The sequence below is a fragment of the Lagopus muta genome, chromosome 6 (assembly GCF_023343835.1).
Source record: "Lagopus muta isolate bLagMut1 chromosome 6, bLagMut1 primary, whole genome shotgun sequence".
NCBI lineage: Eukaryota > Metazoa > Chordata > Aves > Galliformes > Phasianidae > Lagopus > Lagopus muta.
The window spans coordinates 28895485-28918018 of record NC_064438.1 but is presented as its reverse complement, the minus strand read 5'-3'; the positions used below and the strand labels follow the sequence as shown (position 1 = coordinate 28918018).

Below are 22534 nucleotides of genomic sequence, written 5' to 3'. Positions count from 1 at the left end.
ATCTGCCCAAAGTGTTCCAGAGAAATACCACAGAAGGGAGAATGAAGAAATGTTATGAGAATATGATGGAATACATAGAAAATTTTGAAACAAATACAGTTCAAGAAGAGTTCCCATATGTTCTAACATACATCATCAAACTTAGATCAGCTTCTACTTTGGACAGCCGTACCAGTCAAAACACAGAATTCCTGTTACATTCAAAATATACTCTACAGAAGTTGGTTTTAGCTGGCTACACCTAATATGCCATCTATTCACTGTCTGCATCCTGCAGATTACTGGTATATAAAATATTCTCAGCCATGAGGTGAGAAGTGGGTAACAGATTTTGTCTTTATGCCCAGCTGCATCCATCTGTTCATTTTGAAATCTGTCGCCTCAAGTGAATGAGCACAAGAAGAAAAACGAGTTAATCATAAAGGATCAAATCTGTATCTCGTGTTTCCTCAAACAGAAGTGACATTGAGCTTGATGAGATCTCCGAGTATAATAAGTACTCTTGGCTTTTTTTCATTTGTTAAATTCTTTCTTTTGGAGGTGTTTCTTTGTGTTTTTTTTTCCCTGATATAAAGGTAGAAACTTTGTTGGGATCTTTGCACACAAAAAGAATTTCTAAAAGTTCTTATATCATTGTTAAATAATTTTGAGATATCACTCTTCTGAGAGATCTGTTTAACAGAAGAGAGATGCAAAACTTAACACAAGCCGCTATTTCACACGGACATGATCAGAGTATGCTAAACTCTGGTACCTGCAGATGGCACATGGACTTTTGAAGTTTGTGGTCAGCTGCTGTAGAGGAGCAGTTAATCTACTTTCATCTTCAGCATGATTGGTGTAGAGCCACTGCTAGCACTTCTGCTTTTCACTTTGTGTGCATAAATCTCTAGGTCCTCTGCATCTCTGAGGAGTCATGTTTAAAGAGGTGATTATTTCATCACATTACTGAAATGTATACGATGCTTTCAAATGAAGTAACACAGTAGGAAAGAAAAAAAAAAAAAAAAGCTCTGCCTTAGTAATCACAATAAAACACTTCTGCATGCATCATGGTTCATTATGGTGCATGCATCTTTTTGCATGTCCACTCAACATATTTATAAAGCACCGTGTTTTAATGTTGCATGCATCAGTTTAGCAAGTAGACTTTTCCAAAAGGTCTGGATTTATAAAAGCCTGGACTGGTGTACAGAAGAGTATGACTATCAAAAGTGTTTCTATTAATCATCCGACCACAATAGCTGTATATAGCAAAGTACAAGGACTGAAAATGACTGTCAGATAATGAGGCTGTTTTGAATGAATGAGATTACTGTGGTGAGAACTTGGTGGAAATGGTCCTGGAAATCAGCAATGAACTACAGATTCTCCACTGTCACAGTGGCTTGCTAAGTGAGTCCTAACTAAATGCCCTGATTCAGTTTTGCAGGGTTCATACATTTGCAGCAGAGTGGTAGGTGACGCAGCTCACAATTTCTTGTTAATTTGTTTTCTAAATTAAATGATAAAACTGAACAGTTTAATTGCACTTAGCTTAAACTACTGGTGTTAAGGGTTGTATCAAAGAAGAGGTTGACAGATTTATAATTAATAACATAAAGTGCAACAACGGGATCAACAGGAATGCATTAACAGCATAGATTTTATTTGAAAGAGAAAATTATACTGTAATTTGGGATACTTCAGAATGGCACTTAAAACAGAATTCTTTGGTCCTGACTGTACTGTAGTTATTTTCTGATAGAAAGGAAGAAAATCTTGTATGTGGTTTATGTCTTCTTTAATGAGGCTTGTATCATTGTCTAGTTCAAGCTCTTAAGCTCTCGTGTATCTTTTCAGTTCAGTGACTTGGTTACAGCTCAGTAACCAAATGCTGCATAACAATTTTCCACAAACTAGCTTTGATAATCAGAATTTGTCATGAACATAGGAGGTGCTCCTATTCTGGTACACCACTAGGCTTCAAAAGCTCACTTCAAATTAATGAAACCAAGTGGCATGTCAACTCTAATGTCATGTATATGTTTACCAGATTCTACACATGCTGCTGCCACTGTAACAGTTATCCTCCAACTAATTTCCAGATTGTACTATTCATCTGTTATATAAAAGCAAGTAAAGAGGGCAGGAAAATAGGAGTGGTAAAATAGAAGGTCTGTTTATCAACTGACACAATTAGTGGAGAGTATTAAATATATTTAATAGTACATTAAGATATATTTAATAGTACATGAGCTTTTTATGTAAATCTTTATGTCTGCAGCTTCAAAAATGTGTGTATGAAGGCTGCTCTGAAAGTAATGCCTCCTATTTTATGGTGTTGGCCCACTATGTCAGAGGCAGATGTTGGTGGTATGGCAGTAGAGGTTGAAATCTCCCACCAATATTCCATTACATTTTGTTGCTGTGAAACAGATGGTAGCAGAGGGGCAGTCTGACCAAATAGTGACTGACATGGAAGTGTGGATGAGGCAAAGGTGTTGCAATGAATTCCTCCATCTGGAAAAAAATGGCACCCATTGACATTATTGAAGCATGCTGAACATTCATGGAGACCAAACAGTAGATCTAAGCACAGTTAGACAAGCTGCATTCTGGATGGCAATGCAGATTTTTATGAGAGCAGCATGCAGGTTCTTGTTTATTGCTGGCAAACATGCATAGGTAATGGTGGTCACTGTTGAAAAGTAGTATTTTGTAGCTGAGAATTTGCTGTATCGAGTAGTGTTATTGTGCTCTTTGTATCACTGTAGTTAGGAGGCGTTAATTTCAGAACAACCTACAAACAGTACTCATATACTTGTGCAGACACAATCTGCTCTAGGTGGAGATTTCTTCCTTTTTTAAGAGACAGTTTGGGTTTGTACTTACTTACCTATATGAATAGATTCATAAACTGCAGGTCACCTTATAGAACAATTTTCTTCGTTGCATTTACAGAAGATGCTGGGATGTAATCTGAAGCACACAGAGTATAGTTTCTTTAATCAATTCCATCATGTTAGAGAAGCGCATGCGCTTCTCTTGCACAATGTCACTCCGACTTTGAAAATCACCAAATGAAACAGAAGAATTTTGCCATCTGGAAATGAGACTTCCCATCAAACCTCCTTTACACTGATTAAGGCATTCACTGTTATATTTGAGCACCTGTTTCAGTCCTGTCCACGGGGGGAAAAAATAATAATACAAGAATAGCACTTTCAGAAGACATTTTTAAGGATTTATTGTAGTAAATTAGACCATTAGTCTAGCTAATCCAGTATCCTGGCCCTAGTAATGGCCAGGGTTTCAGAAGAAAGCTTCTGCATAGTGAGTGTTGCTTCTCAGCTTTGTGGTGATTTGTCACAAGCCCATTAGAACAATCTTGTCATGTTATACTCAGATACCAAAATTATTTTTTCTGTTCTTCCAGAAGTTAATAGTCTTCCGTTTATTCCATTTCCATGTCAATATGGAGAGCTGCTCATTTTTTAAGCAACAAATGAACTGAGAAGTCATATCTTTTTATCTGATTATCAGATATTTGTTAGTGTCCAATTTGAATGATAATTCTCTCCATTAACTCCACTAATACAAGGAAAATGTTTGCTACTGTGTTGACTGAAGACTACTCCACTCAAGAGCGTGCCTTGTATTATTAACTGCAGAGGTAGTAAAAATACCAGCCTCAAGTAGGATATAAAGGATATAAAGAAGCAAGAAAATTGTGCCAAATACAGAAAAAGAGAGATGCTTCTTGCAGAGACAAGAGAGGAAATTCTCTGTATGTATTTTTGGGGGAAAAAACAACAACAAAAACTAGCATAATCATTCATTTCTTATCTTTCATTTGGAAGAATTCATTTGAATTTGCAACAAACTAAAGAGAATAGACAGTGCTATAGGTTGGAAGTAGCAGTAGATTTTAGACATGTTTTTCACATTTCACATGTGGTGAAGAAAGAGATCTACTATACAGGGCATTCTACTGGAAATGCAAAAAAAAAAAAAAAAAAAAAAAAAATTAAGTCCAGTAATCTTCACTTTTATATGGCATGTAACTAAAAAAAACCCCATGATTAACTCCTCCAGTGGTATGCTACTTTCATAAACAAAGCCTTCATCTGATTTGAGATTGGGCTTATACTGTTTTAGTTTCCTCCTTTGGTAAGTAATTTTATATTTTATAAATTTATAATTCAGTACGTATTCAGTATATATGGAGCCCTTCCATTCTATTTAACAGCAGTTAAATACAGACTTGTTTGCTTTATACTGTTCCTTTCGCTGTTCTCAAACCACACCAGAAGCAAGTACGCTTCATACTTCAGAATTAGGATCTCCTCAAACAAGTGGTCTTTGCTTCCTATGAATAACCTTTAAATAATTAAGCAAGATCAAATGAAACAGCCTGAAGCAAACTCCAGGTAAGATTCTCACCTGCATCACAATGTAGTGAGGAAACTAAACTTAAAACAGTCTTAACCTAAGACTAATGCCATGAGTATCTGGCTGTCATTGTGTTTAAGGAAGGCCTATATCCACCTGTATAAAGAATGTGTGTTCCTTGGAGCATACCAGCCTGCCCCATCATTGTCAAGGATTAAGGAAGACTTGGATTATCGATAGACCTTTCCTATTACAAACTCTGTAGTAATCTTAAGCAACATCTTACCATATACAGAGTACTTCCTAGACCATCAGTATGAAACAATTAGTTCTGAAGAGGACACCAACAGTAGCCAACAAGAGACTTGTTTTTTTCTTATTGCCCTTGATAACTAGTGAAGATTTGTGCTGGTTTTGGATGAAATGATCCTGAAATTTCAGTAAGGGCAACTGAGAAAATGTTTCTGCTTCATAAAGAACAAAGAAGAAGATGGCTTTGTTTGAGTTTGTATGCTTCATGTTTCCCCCAAAGAAAATGGAGTTCAGCCATTACTTTAAAGGCTAGTTAGAGCATCCAAGATATGCAGAAACCTAAAACAGCTTGCCATTTAACACATTATACAAATCCTGGAGTCATGCCACGATCTGTATAGTCACTCCTTCCTTTAAAAAATGGCAGTATTTCATTATAGCTGACTGATTACAGACAACACTATAGCACTAGTAATTTGCCTTTCCTTCTACTGTAGCTTGTTGCCTACCTCTTAGAAAGAGATATACCTAAGGAGTGGATGCATACATACATAGCTTGCTCCAAAAGTAATGTCTCCTATTTATTTTCATGGAAACTTCAACAGGTACAAAGAGAACAATAGTGCTATTTGATAGAGCAGATTCTAAGCTACAAAACACTCTTGTTCAACACAGTCTCTACCATTAGCTGTGCATTTTCAGCAGTGATGAACAAAAGCCTGCATGCTCCACACCTCAAAATCTGCACCAGCAGAGGTGACCCACTGTCACTGCCACCACTGCAGAAGCACTCTGCCCACCACCTCACTGTGCTCACATCTACTGTTTGGGCTCCACAGATGTTCAGCATGCATCAGTGAATGTCAGTGGGTGCCATTTTTTTCCAAATAGAGGAATTCACTGCCAGACCTTTGATTCATACACACTTCCACGTTAGACACCATTTAGTCAGATTGTCCCTCTGCTGCCATCTGTCTCACAGCAATAAAATGCAAGAGTATTGGTGGGAAGTTTCAACCCTACTGCTACATTACTGACACCTGACATTGTAGGCTGATGTCATAAAATAGGAGCAATTATTTTCAGAGCTTCCCTATTACATAGAAAAGCTGTGCAGCATAATCACATGTGATGCCAATCAGAAGGCTGCATAACTTATCGGAAATGGTGGAGAACAGGTTCTGAAGTCTTTCTGCCTGTAAGATGATAAAGGTGGAAAAAGCTTATGAGTTCTCTGGTGAATAGGTGAGTGTGCAGGTTTGCATGCACTTGAGTTATTTACTCAGTGAGCGAGTTATTCTTGTATCACATAAAATGTTGTGCATGCAGCACCAAGATATGCAAAGTACTGCATAAATAAAATTTTAGCGAGCCATGGGCAAAGACAAGATGCACAGAGGAAAGGTTTGCTCTGTCTGAAACCTCTTGGAACACACAATTTATTAGTCTCTCTGAAAGGTCAACCAGATCTTACACAGTATTTTTGATTTTCCTGTTTCCAATTCAGTCTCCGAAAGAACTGTGGTGATTCTATTTTGTATTGACATATAGCAGAAGTTAACCAAGTATAGCATACATGCCATTTGCAGCCTCAAAAGTCTTGATAACACATAAATGTAATTTGTAATGTGATAACTGGGACCACGTATTCCAGATTAACTCCTTTGTACAGTCATTAGTATTACAGCCAGTTAAGTGAACAGCATTCACTTAAGGAATAGTCTCTCATAAAAACTGTTTTCAGGATCTGTGCTATTTGATGCTTTTGAAGGAACATGACATGCAGTCCTAGCAATAGGTTAGCTTCTGGTCAGTTTACAAATGTTAAATGTAAAGTACACATTTAATGTCTTGTTGGTTTCCCTCAGCCTTCTTGTATAGTTTATGCTACAGAGTTTCTCCCCACATGCCTTTAAGCTCCCTGTTAGCACAGCACTCTTATCAGATAGGTAATGGTAACTTGAAAACTGCAGTTTCAGTTTAGATTTTAAAAAAAGAGTTTTAAGACACTGAAAGTGTTGCACTTAGTTTCTATCCTTCATCTTCGCAATTATACTCTTACTATGAAGAAACATGACAGCTCTCTGCTTACTGTTTCTCATGAAGAACACATACTTGAACAAGGTGGATGATGGTTTGTCAAGATGAAGTAGATGCACAATTGCCTTTACTGCAGAGCCCTTAAGTGGAGGAGATAAACAAAGGATTTACTCCCAATTTGCACTGATGGAGGTTTGAAGTAGAGCCTTACCCCCATTTTTACATCAAATAAATTAGGTAGTACTGCAGCCTGCTTGGTGGCCAGTAATTTTCATAGTCAGGTCCCTCTGCATACATCTGTCAGTTGACCTAAATCATAATTTGTATTGCTACCAGCTGTGTAAATGGCATGCTTTTATAGATTTGTATTGGCGTTCTTCAATCCCAACCTATGCTATCCCTCCATTCATTATACAAAGCTCTTAGGTAGAAAGAGGGCAACCTTTGTGGTGTCTGCTTAATACACCTGTGCTTCATGAGTTGAATAGAGCAGTGTGGAGTCTTCAGAAGGATAAGATCTCAGTATTATCTTAGTTGTGTTTCCTTTTTAAAGTGGGTGTGTGTATATACACCTATATCTGTGCACAGAGATGCTTACACACTGTAACTCATAGTAGCTGTGTGCCACTAATCTGCTTACCTCTTCTTTTCTGTAGCCCAGATGATTTACTGAATGCACTGAATGAAGGTATCAGCCGTGCTGATGTGATCATTACATCAGGAGGAGTGTCTATGGGAGAAAAGGTATGCTAAATTTAAGTATGACTTACTATAATATTTATAAGAATTTCAAACCAGAGTCTGTCATCAGAGCTTCTGCTTTTGTATTAAAGTTTTCTAAAAAGGGGCCATTTTCTTTTTTTTTTTTTCATTTTTTCTTTCTTTCTTTCTCTTTTTCTTCCTTTCTTCCTTCCTTTCTTCCTTTCCTACTTTCTTTTCTTCTTTCTTTTCTTCTTTCTTCTTTTCTTCTTTTCTTCTTTTCTTCTTTCTTCTTTTCTTCTTTCTTCTTTTCTTTCTTTTCTTTCTTTTTTCTTTCTTTTCTTTCTTTTCTTTCTTTTCTTTCTTTTCTTTCTTTTCTTTCTTTTCTTTCTTTTCTTTCCTTCTTTTTTTTGTGGGGAGGGGAGAGAACATCTATGTGTGAATAATTAAGAAAATAGCCTTGAATACTATCTTCATTTAATTTGTTCTTATTACCGTACTATAGTATGCATAGAACAAAAGGGAAGATTCTTGTTCTTGATGTAAGTGATTTGCATTTTTTTAAGTAAGGAATTATTTATATAGTTATGATGACAAAGGTGATAGGTTTATAGCACATGAAGACAAGAGACTTCTTTCTACTCTTAGAGCAGGTAAAATGTAGGTAGACTAAAGCTACTTTGCAAGTACTTTGAAAAGCAGCTAAGTATATAAATAGTTCTTTCTTACTCAGTAAATCTGTTTCCTATTTGTGCCAGAGCTGTATCTGTTACAAAAATAGTTTTGTCACATTTTACTCCTGATAGTCCTACAGAGGCAATACATATGAGACACAGTGAGCTGATATATTTGCCTTTTGAATCATTAACAGAATTGTTGATTGAGTTCCTGTTGGTAATCCCTGTGCCAAAACCATCAAAGAAAATAGGGATACACAGATGCTGGTGGGGCGTAGATGAACCTGCAGGACATTTATTAATCATGACTTATGCGAAGGAAAACTCAGATTACTTTTTGATCCCAGACTGAATCTGTGAGTTTGGCAGGTAAAAGAAACATCTCTCCTTTTATAAATTACAGATACTAAAGTCAGCCATTAGGAGATGACAAACATGAGTGCTGTTTTTGTCACTTTTCTGAGTAGAAATCATATTGTTGGATACATCATGGAAATGATTAACAAATTAAACCAGTGCCAATTACTTTCAATTCCATTGTTCCTCTCAGTATTCCTAGAAAAATGTCAAAGGCCAAGTGCTGGTCTTTAAATTGGAAGTGTGGTGACCTAGTACAGACATGGGAACTCCAGAAAGAAACTACACTGGTGAATGGTCTCACAGGCATTTACGCATTCTGGCTAACTGCTCCCTCGCCTGAATTTTAGGCAACTGCATAAAGTCAATGGGCCCTACATTCCTCTGACAGTTCTTCCTCTGATACTGAGCATTCAAGACTTTTAATGAAATAACTGTGAGCATCCAAAAACTAAATAGCAAATAAAAATGTGGTTAATGCAATCACTAACTGAGAATTACGCCTGGCTGAAAAAAAAAGTTGCTGCTTTCCAAGTATTTGAACCAAAAAAAAAAAAAAAAAAAAAGAGAGAAAATGGGAATTTCAGATTTTCTGCTTCCAAAGTCTGTCTTAACAGGTGATTGTTATGTCCTGTCTCTTAAGTCTCACTAAACACAACAGATAGTGCACTGAATCTTTCAGCATAGCAATTTTCAATGAAGACTAAATATGTAATTCCAGTTTTCTTAACTGGATCAATAGTATTTATGTAAAACTGTTTTTGAACTATTGTAAAAGCTATCACAGTTCTTCCTTTCTAAGAAACTTAGGATAGTTAAACCTATTATGCCACATCCCCAAGAAATTACAGTAATTACAGTATCCTGGAAAATTATGATTTCTACAGTGCAGTCTTGAATTCAGAAGTACGAGGAGATCTCTTACTCTGCCACTGGACAGCTTCTGTGGTAAAAAGTTAAATAACCTGATCATTTTAAGGCTTAACTTTGAATCATAAAGGCTTTTTTTTTTTTTTTTCCATCTTTGATAGACAGAATGTTTTAGTAGCCTCTTGGTCGGGTCCTTAAAGATTCTATTGCTGCAGCTGACTTTTAAGTAGATATATTACTATGTCCTTGTAGAGTCAGGTTTGGCACCAGAAATGAGTCTGTTCTTCACGTCTTATTTTTGAAAATACTTTATTTCAAATATTGGAAATTCCCAATTGGACTGTAGCACTTTCAGGATATAGCAAGTCTTTCATCTTCACTAGAGATCAGTTAATTGCTTTGAACACTTAGATGATGTAAGCCACTTTGATGTTACTTAATTGATTTTCTTTTTTATAATTTAAACAGGACTATCTTAAACAGGTGCTGGATATTGATCTTCATGCACAGATTCACTTTGGCAGAGTTTTTATGAAACCAGGGTAAGAAATCTTTTTAATGAGGTAGCTTGGATGGAGATCATATTCAGGAGCAGTACTGCCTGTGTATCTGAATTTGTTCATCTGTGGACTGTTTGCTCTGAAATATTGTCCCATTGTTAATCCTGCTATAAACACTAGAGTAAGGGGAATGGAAGTCACTAATGTTACCAAAAAAAAGAAAAAATGAGAGCCTTATATAAAAAACAAATACAGCTCTGTAACAGCTTAATTTTGGTATAACTTATTGGTTGATTTGGCTTCTGACAGTAAGATAGAATTTGATTTTTTTTGCGTATTAATTCATCTACTCTTGGATATTTTCTCAACAGAAGCAAAATGACCATTTGTTTTATTTTCTAAATATTTTAAATAATAATGTAATACGTTCAGTCAAATTCCAATGCAGATCATAAATTTTCCTTTTCCATAGCCTGCCAACAACTTTTGCAACTCTGGATATTGATGGTGTAAGAAAAATAATCTTTGCACTCCCAGGTAAGATGCTTTGTGGATTACTTTTGTTGCTGTGCACAGATGACAAGATCTGAAACAGAATAGTGATGTTTCACAACACCCTTGTCTGGTGTTCTTACTCTTGTCCTCGGAATGTGCTGGTTGGGTTACAAGCCTTATGATTTTTTCCATCCAACAATTTCCTTGGTTTTTGTTAACATGCTGTGCAGGGGTGATTTTTCCCACAGCTCCCTCCACATTACAGATGGAGATTCTTTGAATGTCAGCACATCCACTCTAAAGTATTGAAAGTGGAGATGAGATTTAGAGAGTGCCTAGGAATACGTCACAGAATGGAAGTTGTTAGTCATGTTCACACTTTGGAACATGAGAGGGCAGCAGTGCTTCACCTCCTGCATGCTGGAGGAAATCAGTGAGTTCAGAATAAATATTTATTTGGGAATCCACCTACAAATCTCTGTCCTCCTTAATTTTATTCTTTTGCTTTGGCTTTGCATAGGTTTCTGACAACGAGGAATCCTTTTCTTGATTAGCTAGTGATGTTCAGATGTCTCTACTGTTTTTTTATCTCATGTTTCTCTCTCCTGCTTCAATGTGTGTTCACCAGGTCAGAGATAATGGAACATCTCTCTCTTTCATATTATTTACATTAGAACTGCCTTTTAGAGAAGACTAGATGTGTAAGACAAGAGGTGTTTGACAGAAGTTTAGTCATACACCTCTCTTCTTAGTCAACGTATAAAGCAGTAGAATTCTCCTCCACAATCATGTTAAAGCTTCTTGCAACTCTGTTAGGGAATAGAAAGTCACTTAATAATACCTATTTTTCCATTTGTCTTGGAAACCTTGAATTGGAAATCATGAGTTCATATCCATATGAGCTTGGACTTATACCTCTGCACAATAAGCGCTGGCCCCACCTCAGATAAATCTAGATGTAATAAGAAAGGTGGCAGGAGAACAGAAGCAAATGGTGGGGCATGAGGAACACAAAGCAGCTGTGATCAGAGCTGAATTTCAGGACACCACTATTAGCCAGAGAGTATAGCTCTGAGGAGTTTTACTTGCCACATGCCACCCCAGACATAAGTGGACAGTTGTATGCAGCATAGAAAGTTCTTCAGAATCTCTAGGGTATGATTATTATAAAAATAGGATATTGCTTTCACAGAGTAAATCAAGAGGGTTTCACCACCATTCTTTCTTTCTTTCTTTCACTACCATTCTTTGTCCTACAGGCAATCCTGTGTCAGCTGTTGTCACCTGCAATCTCTTTGTTGTTCCTGCACTGAGGAAAATGCAGGGTATCCTGGATCCTCGGCCCACCATTATCAAAGCCAGGGTAAGAAGCTTGTCCTGTGTTTGAAAGTTCTCTCAAGTTGTTGAAACACTACTGTTTGAGCTCAAAAGTTTGAGGGATCTGAACACTACGTCAATTCTGACAAGTTGAAGGAATTTCACAGACAACAGAGGCATAGACTTGAATCTGTTGATGTTAATATGCAGTCCCATGATTTCTAAAAGTGAGTGGCCAAGTAGTGGAGTAAGATTTACAGATAACAGATGCAGCCATTTGCTAGTCAGGCAGGGAGGACACTTCACTGTAAAAAACATACATTTGTTTTAATGTGTGGTTAAAAAAAAATAAAAAATAGAGGGTAACGTGGAAATACTTAAGGAATAAGATAGTTCAGTATCAAAAACTACAAACATGAAAGTCTCTCTGCTCTTGAGCAGATTGTTTATGTAAGTAATCCACATACCCCACCTGAGCAATGTGAATTCTTTAAACTATTAATGCAACTCTCATAAGAAATGGTGGATGTAGTAGCTCTTTAATAACCGGTCTTAAATCTGTATTAAATAATGTATTATTCTCCTATTTTTGTTTTAAAGAAGATACCAAAAAACAGATTACCTTTTACGCTTTTTCTACTGTTCCTGGCATTCCAGAAACTTTTCTCTTACTGCTCATCCCTTGTGTCTCTCTTACATGCTTCCTCAGTAGTCCATCTTTTTCTTTATCTCATGGCTAAAGTGTTGTAAGACAGACAGCAATTTGTAGCATTCCAGTTTTGAGAAATGTTATGCTCCAACATGACCCTCATGTTTGCATACATTTTCCAGTGTGCTTTCATTAAATTTCATTTTTAGCAATCTCCTGTACGTCTTTTCATTTCAAATATTGGTCATTTCCTTTTTGTCAGGACTAGCAGTGCTTTGAATGTGAATAAATTTTTTATCTGTACAAAATGTGAGCCAGAGACTAGAAATGATATAGCTTTTCTTCCTGAGAGATAGTAGTATCTTTGAACTCCCAGTAAAAGGACAGTTTTGGAATATTCCACTTAATGCATGCCTACTCTGGCATACTCTTTGATATTGTAATATCATAGTTGTATCTCTCTTAAATAGTGCAGTCTCTACCTACTACGGCCTTTGATCTTGCTCTAGACACCATGTGGCCTAGAAATGCAAGTTTTTTAAAAGACTGTTATTAAGGAAGAAAGATTGAAGAGATGATTCTATTATCTTAGTGATATCTGAATGCATGACATTTTCATTCTTTCTTTGCTTCTTCTACAGTTATCATGTGATGTAAAATTGGACCCCCGCCCAGAATACCATCGGTGCATACTGACTTGGCATCACCAAGAACCACTACCTTGGGCACAGAGTACAGGTCAGTGCCCAGTTACACAAACTGACAGATGCACTCGCAGGCCCTGTCAGTCTGCCATACATGCTTTAGAAGAAACAAACAACAAATGAACCAACAAGCCCACATGCACATGTATTTTCATACAAGTTTTGTCATGCAGACTGATTTTCTGACTTGTGAACATCCTTGTATACAGTCGTGCTACCCAGTCATGATATTGAAATTCATGCTGTGTCTTACCAACTTAATTCTTAAAACCTTATCGGAATAATCCACCTCTGTACACACACACATATATTGTGTGCTTTTTGTAAATACTCATCTGTGCTTATTTGCACTCAGAGGCACCTTTACTTCCTTTGTACTAAATAAACACAAGTTGAACCATAGCAACAATTCAGATAATGAATTGTGATTCTGACTGAACTGGAGAAGAAGAAACAGCTGTATATGTTCTCTTAGTGGAGACTAAGACATTTATTAATCATGTTTTCAATCTAGGGATATTTTTGGATATTCAGCTGCAGTTGAGATAAATTCTATATTTGAATATTTTATCTGTTTTGTTGCACATCACTTCTTTCCTTGCTCAAGCAGACTGGAATGATTTATCTGTCAATCCAAAAGTTTGAAAGCCAAGAAAATAAGATGCATGATTTTCTACTGCATTTTCATTTTTTGGCAGTACAGCCAATACTACACTGTTTATCTCCAGGGTCTCCTATATAGCTTGTATCCCAGAGAAACCTATTCTTTTGAGTTGGTATATTTAAAAAAAAAAAATCAGATTGTGGTGGTTTTAGCCTCCATACAATCTGAACTAGATATACAAATTGAAAAACGAAGTAATTTTGATAGGATTAGAATCTCCAACATTAAAGTAATTTACAACAACAAAAATGAAGTACAGGTAAAGATCTAACAGAAAAAAATATGGAAGGCTGGATAGGAAAGTAATCAGCAAAGGAAAGAGAGTTTTCAAAACCAGAACAATGCAAAGCTGATTAATCTCTTCATAATTGTTTCTACCCACCTTTGAACAGATATATTGAAGCTCCATGAATATGTTAGCATATCTTTGTAAGAGCAGCTCTTGCTTCCTGTCTTGTGTGTTGTGGCATTTGAAATTAACTAACTGAAAAATTAACTGAACTTTTTCTCTCACCCTTCTGTAGGGAATCAGATGAGCAGCCGTCTGATGAGTATGCGCAGTGCCAATGGACTGTTGATGCTACCTCCAAAGACAGAGCAGTATGTGGAGCTTCACAAGGGGGAGGTGGTGGATGTCATGGTCATTGGAAGGCTATGATGTCACCAGCAAGAGCGAAGCTTTGATGCATGTCCACATATCATTGACTGTATCCTGTAATATGCAACGGCACAGCTAGTTTTTCTGATTTGGATAAAAGTTGATCAGTATAGTCAACATCTTGAATTATATTTCAAATGGAATTTAAATAAATACCTTTTAAAAAAAAAAAAAACTTTAAAAAGAAATCTTAACAAAGAAATTTATTCTGATTATATCAAAGCAACTTTTTCCTTTCCTTGCAATTGCTTTGTGTGTTCAATGCTAGTTCTAATAGCGGTAGCTTTTAGTAGACAGCAGTAGGTGCCTGCAGAACTTGTGTTTTTTCTCATCTTTAAGATACAACTACTTATGCGCTTAAAACAAGGCTGTCTGCTTATTTATACTAGCGTAGACGACACTTGGATTTCCCTTATCAGTATGCTTCATAACCGCTTCACAGAGAGCTTCTGCTTGTTCTTTATCTTGTATCTCGTGTTGATGTGCACAGTGCCAAAAGCAGAGTGGCTGCACTGGGAATCCAATGAAGCCCCGAGGTTTCCTCACCTCGCTGTGCATTCAGGGATCTCTCTTGTCCCAGCAGCCACCCAGCTCAGTACTCTTGGGCAGTAACTGGATACCTTTTATTTCAGCAATCAAAAAATTGCTTCCTTAAGTGCTGACAGCCTTTTTAACCAATACATTTAAAAATGTACAGAACTAAAAACAAAAAAAAAAAAAAAAAAAAAAAAAAATCAAAGACTGATCTTGTACAGATATTAGTGTTACCAGCATTCGTGTGGAAATTAAATGAGCAAAGAAATAAAACTGATGTTAAACAACTCTGTACCATAACATTTTCTGTAATGATACTGAAACTTAAATGAATAAAAAAAATCCTCAATCATTATTTAAAATTTCAATTGTTTAGTGTTGTTGTTTGAACATCAAAAAGAAAATAGTGTTTTAAGAGGGTATTTCAGGTGAGGGAAGTAGACAAGAGGAAGGGAAATAGTAAATGGTATCTAGAGCCTCTCCTAATGTGCAGTATCACAAGCAAAGTGAAAATACAGGGCGAGCTTTCTCAAACTTATCTCCCAGTATTTTGGGGATTTTACAATTATGCAAGTATTTGGGGGAATTTACAATTGTACCAGTAAAAGCTGGAGAATGCTTTTTTTTTTTTTTCTGTTTAAATTGTGTAGCAGTTGCAAACAGCCCTTGTCCTACATTGTGTGAAATTTGATAGAGTTTTGATTTTTTTTTCATAGTGTTCTTTCTCCTTTTGATACTAGGAATACTCAGCCCTTTCCAGATTATGTATTCTGGTAATTTCATGTTTCATCTTTGATTAAAATCATATTGGTGTCATATAGTATCTTGCTCCTTGGAATGCGTGGGTCAAACATGATTCCATCAGCTCCATTCCTGAAGTCAAAATATTTGTCCACAGTACTACTGGAGAACTTGGGAACATCAGCACAGAACTCTGTGTTCAAATTTTGACTGCTACAGTAAACCAGATTGGTAGTTCTTCAATAATTACAGAAGAAATCCCTGAAACTGCTTTTAAGACCAAACTCTTAGCCTTGCAACAGCCTAAATACTCCCTCCATAGGACTTACAAAGGTAGAAGGCAGGTGGGCATACCAGTATGATGTTCAAAGGTACTCCAGAGACTAATCTTTCAGAAAAAACATGAACATAACTTGCTGATCACATTTCTTTATTCCAGACCCTAATATTCACACCTGTAATCTCACTGTTTCACAGCAGGATGGCATTAAGTTAAATTCATGAATGCCTGTGTTTATTGTACCAATACTGTAAAACACAGAAGTAGCAGGAGAGAAGAGTTAACACATCTCTGATAAATTATGTAGAACATGGCTTATTTTAATGAAAAGAGTTATTACATATCTAGGAGTTACAGACAAATACAAGGCAGCATTTACAGTGAAAATGGGAAATTTCTAAAGGAGACTAGTAACAGCAATGTGAAAGAAAATTGTTTATGCAACTGGAAATACTAGACAAATATAAAAAGAGATTTGAAGAAACCTAGCCATGAATATCTTGGGTATTACCGATATAAAAACCATTGCTCAGCGCAGATGTGGCAGAAAACTGGCTCTGTGCTATGCTGTGCATCGCTCCATTTAAACCATATCTTGGAATAATAACACTTAACCACCATGGTAATGGTGGTAAGCATGTAGAGGTTAAAACAATCAAGATTTTTATTTCAAATCACAGATAGCATAAACTGTTTTAGCCATCCTAATGTATTTTGTAATGCTCTCTGACCAGTATTCAAACTTCTGTGTAAGAAAATGAGCTTTACAATTTATTTCTTTTTTTTTTTCCCACAAACTGTGTTTGTGGTTTTCATCTTTTCACATTATTTTCTTCATCACCCATACATGGGAATTATCATGTGTGGAAACATAGGCAGTGGGTCTTGTGAGTCCCTGCCATCCAGCTGGGGAAATCCTACAATGACCTACAAACAACTTTTGCATCTTGGCCAGCTACCAGAACTTTGATTATACTGTTAGAGAGGAAGCATCATACAAAAATTGGCCTTTCTAAATACTAATGTCAAGACCTTAATTATGGAAATTACAACATTAATTCTTTCTTGATATTAAAATATGCTAGACATGAAATGTCTTTAATCTCTAGGTAAGTATTAGAGAGCTGTGTGACTCCAGAGATTACTAATTAGCACAAAATCTTTAGCTTTTTGTGATTCTGGAGCTGAAGGACTGCACTGAAATTATACTGCAACATAAACAGAACTTAAGGACAATATACAACTGGAGTCACCTTGCAGTTCTATCTTTGTCCTCCTCATCCTGCTGCTCTAAGTGTTAAAGCTCATCTCTTTTGACAGGTCTCAATCCAGATGTGGTGCTACTTGCCTCATGGACACTAAAGATGGCCCCTAAGCTGCAGGCAGCCTACACATACCCTGTGCTGAGCACATAAGTTGACAGAAGCTGGTACAGTAGCAGTGTTAAGGGCTGGCCCACATCCTGTTTGGGCAAACTCCCCAGGCTTGCTTCTGACAGCACTTGCAGGGCAGGGACTACATTTGGGAGCTAAGATTGACATCTTATTTTGGATACCAGACACAAGGCGAAGATGGCCTAGCACTTCTATGGCCTTCCATTATCTTCCAGTACTTTGCTTCTCAAAACCAGCATTGTCGGCTGAATGGTTTGTGAGACTTTGTGTTGGTTAAGAAAAATACACTAAAAGATAAGAAACATGCCATAGGTGTGTTTGCTTACACCACAAGAGCACTGAGGTGTTTCCACATAACTGTATTTGCACTTTCCAAAAAGAAGACAAGTACAGAAAGAAGAATGGTCAGATAGCAAAGAGGAGTAAGTATTGGTTCCCATTAGGAACTATGTGGGAGAGTATTAAATGAGAAGTCAGAAACCAATTCAGGCTATAAAGCCAACCAGTAGATTGGTCTGGCATGTAACAATCCTTACAGTCTTCTTAACTAACAAAAGTAAGAACAGAAGAAGTAGGTAGATCTTAAATGCTTGTGCACAAAATTTTCCCCAAAAAACTATTTTTTGTTTGCATGAAATTTGAAACTGCATGAAAATTATCATTTATGCTGACACTTTCCAAAAATTTGGTAGTGTCTTTGCTAAACTAGCCAACTAGCTGAAGTCAATAGTCTTTACTCCCTTTAAAAAAAAATAAAGGAAATTTTAGCACTCCAGGTTAGAAGAGAAAGGACATTTGTGCATACAGTCAGGGAAAGCACTGATCAAAGTCACAACTAGAGAAGAAAAAAAGGGGAGGGGGAGGGTTTATTGTGGGGAGATGTGCACCAACTGATGGTAGTCAAAGCAGCAATCTGTTGAGTAGAGACAAGGTACAGTTTCCCACAGCAGTAGTTGGTCATTAGGTTGCAATTAAGTGCTTTAACCTCATATTGTAGAACATGATCTCCAGTAACTGTATTGAACGGTTTGGCAAACGCCGTCACCATGCTAAAGCTATCCAGACAAGAACCACAGTATTTACACCTCTTCAACATGATGCTTCCAGTAGCTTAACTTCTATATTTACTCAGAGTGAAAAAGCCACATCATTGTTTCTTCTGTTTTCTTTTGTGGATTTGATTTTTTTTTTTTCTGCTGTGAGTTCTTCAGAACTAATCTGTTTTCTATAAAGTATATCCCAGCCTCCACCCAAGAAGGTGAGTCCCCATGGTAGATTTAAAACATGTATGAAAATAGAGACACTTCCTGGCTAATTCAAAAGCCTGTGGGGTTTACAAACATTACAGCACCATGATATGCTGCCAGCTGCATGTGTTCTGAAAAGGGCTTAGTGACTCATATTCAGCATTAGAGTAAGACTTGCCCTGTGCATTCGTGCCATACTGCACACAAGCTGACAAAACCCTTAGAATACAAAGCCTTCTGAGGGCAGAGCACACATGCTCAGTGGCTCTAGCTGACTAACTGGTCTGGCTGGGGTTACTTGCTCAGCACAGCACTGTATGAAGACATCCAGCATGCTTTGCTTTTATTCAAAAACATGCATTTGCATGGATCCAACTTCAATTTGAAAATGCAGACAACAAACTTAATTTTTGCAGAATTAACTACAAGCAAAACTGAGGATTGGTTGTATACCAGTAACTCTATGATTAATCTCTGGTATGAACATACCAGAGAAAGCAAATGCACTAGCATGATCCTGATAACCAGTGATTTGAAACTAGAATTAAAGTAACTTCAAGGAAAGTATGAGGAAAGTTTTCTGGAAGACAATTGGATAGCCATGTGAAAACTATCTTATAAACAGCAGCAGGGTATGATTTCAAAACCCTGATTTACTCTTTGTAGTGAACAATGATGGATTGTAAGAATCATATCCTGAAGCACTTGTGTCTATAAGAAGCAGTCATATTGTCCAATAGCTAGCTGAATGTGAAAATGTCTTAAAAGAGAGGACTGGGCATAAGAGAAACTGGAGTGAGATGAAATAATCTGACCATGATTAAATTGTGTTACCAATCAGCAGAACACCAAAAAACTGTCCCACTCAACTAAGAAGAAAGCATGCAAAGTAGCCTCCATCTGTGCCTGACTTTCTCTTCGTGGATTTTACAGTATCCTAAGGTGCACTGGTGGGATGCCATTACCAGACAGAAATCTAGAAGATCAGCAGGACAAATGAGATCAAGCACATCAAGGACATAAAGCTTTTCAAAAACAGCGTAGTGTTACCAGTTTGACAAGCATTTCCTAACTAGGATGTTTGTCCGCTGTGGCCAAGTGATCAATCGCTTCATCATTCTGAAACAAGCTATTTGGCTTCATCACAGGGACCCCACTTTGCAGCAATGTGCAGACTGGGCAGTAAGCCAGAAGAAGCCAGCCAAGATATTTGCAGACACAGCTTCCAACACTGGCAACGGCTGGCTCCAGCAGGAAAAGGCAGCTTTTGCGGGACAAACTCAAGAAGCTGCCAAGAGGATGGCAACATACAGCCAGAAACTCCTGTACTGCATCATCTGTGAGCCTTTAGGAAAAATAATAATAAAACAAATATTTCCCTGAAAAAAAAATTATCTAAGAGGTCATATTTCGGGAAGAGAGTATAAATTCACTGCAGATATATAATGATACATCCCCCAGTATCCAGTGTGTGTTACAAGAATTGCCACAGCTTAACAGTATTGTCTCTGTTTTGTTCCGAATCTGCCACCTCCTACCTTCCTTTGATGTCTCTTAGCTTTCATGTTGGAGTGGGCAATAAGAAGCCACCCTCACTTTGCCACCTATATTTCTGTAGATAACTCTTGACTGGATTAAGAGTCCAAATCTACGGAGTCTGCCCTTTGTGTGTGGTCAGCGCTCCATCTTAAAGGACTACAATTGGATGTTTCTTGTTGCATCCCTTTGGACCTTCTTCAGCTTCACTATAGTCTCTGAGACAAGAAGACCAGAACTACATGCAGAATTAAAAGGCATAACTGTCTTTTATAACAGGCTAACAACTTACATCCTTCTCTATTTCCTAATATTTAATTACTGTTTTTCAGTGTTTCTGACCAACATGTTTTCATAGATCTTAAAATAAAGGTAACCCTAAAGTCTCATTCTTAATTAGATGTGGTCAGCCTAGAAAAAAGTAATTGTAGATGATAGCTAAGGAAAACATCTTCTTCATATGCATCATTTTACTTTTGTCTGTGTTGATAACCTCAACTATTTCAACACACTTCCAATCAGTCTTGAGCAATGCATCTGCAGTTCTTTGTAGCTGTCTTTGTCTTCAACACTGCAAACACGTTAATATTGTCAGCAGTCTCTATCAGTTCACCTTTTCTAATATATTTTAATATATTTTTAAATATCTTTATTAGCTGAAATCTTCTACACTACTTCTCTCAGGAAGTTCTGCACCACAAGAGTACAAGTAGGACAGGAGGTATTTCAATCCATATTTGTTACTTCCTGACCTTTTCTCTTTCATGGGAGATAAGGAGCTCAGGAAAACTTTCAGCAAGCAGCATCTTGACAAAAGGACACCTATAAACATACATGTTACCTGGAGCATGTACAGGCAATACAAACACAAGCAGCTACCGTGCTGCCATTATCAAAGCCTTTGCCAAAATCCTGAGGACATTCTGAGGTGCCAGACAACAGAGATAACATCAATTATCACAGATCCAGTATCAATTATCCACTATCCAGTATGAAAAGCGCTGCTTTGGTGATTTGGTAGCTGTGCTATAATATTGTTGCTTTTCCTTATTATGCCTGCTCTTTTACTGTGGTTTATTACCACCTGGACTGCCCACTGGTATGACCGCCTCTATGCTCCAGTTAAGGATGCTGTCACATTACTCTGGAGAACTGCCAACTGACCTGATAAATTCCACCTGAGGCAAGACTACCCTCGTCCATATATGAAGAAGCTGCAAAATAAAAAATGGGGCTTAATATTTTTGCTATATCTGTCCTGTCTTTGTACGAAGTTCTTGCAACATGTAGCTCCACAGTAAGTACTGCTGGGAAATCTCCTGGGATGTGGCTCTGCAGAGCCCACTGGTCAGTGAGCATGCTGTGCTCAGAGGGATTCACACACAGGAACTTGCAGAAGAGCAAACAGGAGCAGTTGGTTGTGGTGTACTGTGCCTTTCTGAAAGCGCAGCCCTTTAGGCCAATACTAGGTAGCTGATCATCACAAAAGGCGTTGAATAGAGAGAATAAAAATGACCTGAGTGGGACTCACCCGCCAGCCTTTCAGAAGAGGAAAGAGGCTCAAACAGATGCAATGCTGTTTGAAGTCAGTTAAATACAAGGTTAGTTGGCAGTGTACATCCATGAGTGGCTTTCCATAATTTATATCCTATTGGCCAAACCCAATCAATTTTCCCAATGTGCTATAAAAAGCCACTGAACAAAGCAGAAGACAGGATTTAGTATGCTTTTGGCAAGCTGTGTTGGTAGGGAGTCATGCTGCAGCTTTCTCCATCAGCTGGAGTTTTTCTTAGAGGTGGTGGATAGTATTAGATGAAAGCAAAATAATGAAAATAGAAGTCCTTTATTAGGATGTATGATGGAAATCACAAATCCAAAAGAGAACAGAAACGGCACATAAAACAATCCAAATAACACACTGCCTCAGCTACTCCCAGGCCCATCGCAGGAACCTTTGGCTTTAAACAACTCATTTTCTCAAGTCTAGAGGAGCACAGGGACATGAGGGCAGGCGGGAACCCAAATTAAGGGATGTCACAGGAGGGCTTGTCCAGGTGTGAAACCCATCAACATGAGGTAATGGAAGGGCTCCTATGATCACTCTTCAGACTACCTGGAAGCTAGAACACCTTACAGGAAGAAGTGGAGAGCATTTTAGGATTGCACAAGATTTTTTATGTGTTTTGGGGAGGAACCAGAGGTGGTGAAAGGAATTGGTGTAGCAATTTTTGAGGAGGAACAGATGAAGGAATAAATAAACCCGCCAAGTACAAACAGATACACTTGTCTGGCCATGCCCTGTGCCTTGTCCACACTCTGCCGTGTCTTACTCAATGTCATTTCTTTTCCTGGGTGAATAAGGAGTGAAACCATGCCAGGAGGGAGCTACTGAGGGAGCAGGGGAGTCCCAGGTGGCTCCTGGAGAGATCATGGGGTCTGTGGGGCAAGTGAGAGGTGTGGGTGTATGGGCATGAGTGAGGAGTATGAACCAACAGAGGAGGGGCTACAGCCTCAGGGTCTCATATGTCCATGTGCCAATCAACTTG

At 37.6% G+C, this 22534-nt stretch overlaps 1 protein-coding gene across 18 annotated transcripts in view; it reads left to right on the top strand.

The window, feature by feature from the left end:
• The window catches only part of GPHN (gephyrin), a 259406-nt gene extending 244411 nt beyond the window's left edge, over window positions 1-14995 (top strand). For all 18 annotated transcript variants that reach the window (XM_048947457.1, XM_048947455.1, XM_048947453.1 and 15 more), the window contains 6 exons: window positions 7323-7410; window positions 9738-9811; window positions 10242-10306; window positions 11524-11627; window positions 12872-12968; window positions 14123-14995. In XM_048947457.1, the coding sequence (XP_048803414.1) occupies window positions 7323-7410; window positions 9738-9811; window positions 10242-10306; window positions 11524-11627; window positions 12872-12968; window positions 14123-14256 (562 nt within the window). In that variant the 3' untranslated portion in view covers window positions 14257-14995. The remainder of the gene's footprint in view (window positions 1-7322; window positions 7411-9737; window positions 9812-10241; window positions 10307-11523; window positions 11628-12871; window positions 12969-14122) is intronic.
• The last annotated feature ends 7539 nt before the right edge of the window (window positions 14996-22534 follow it).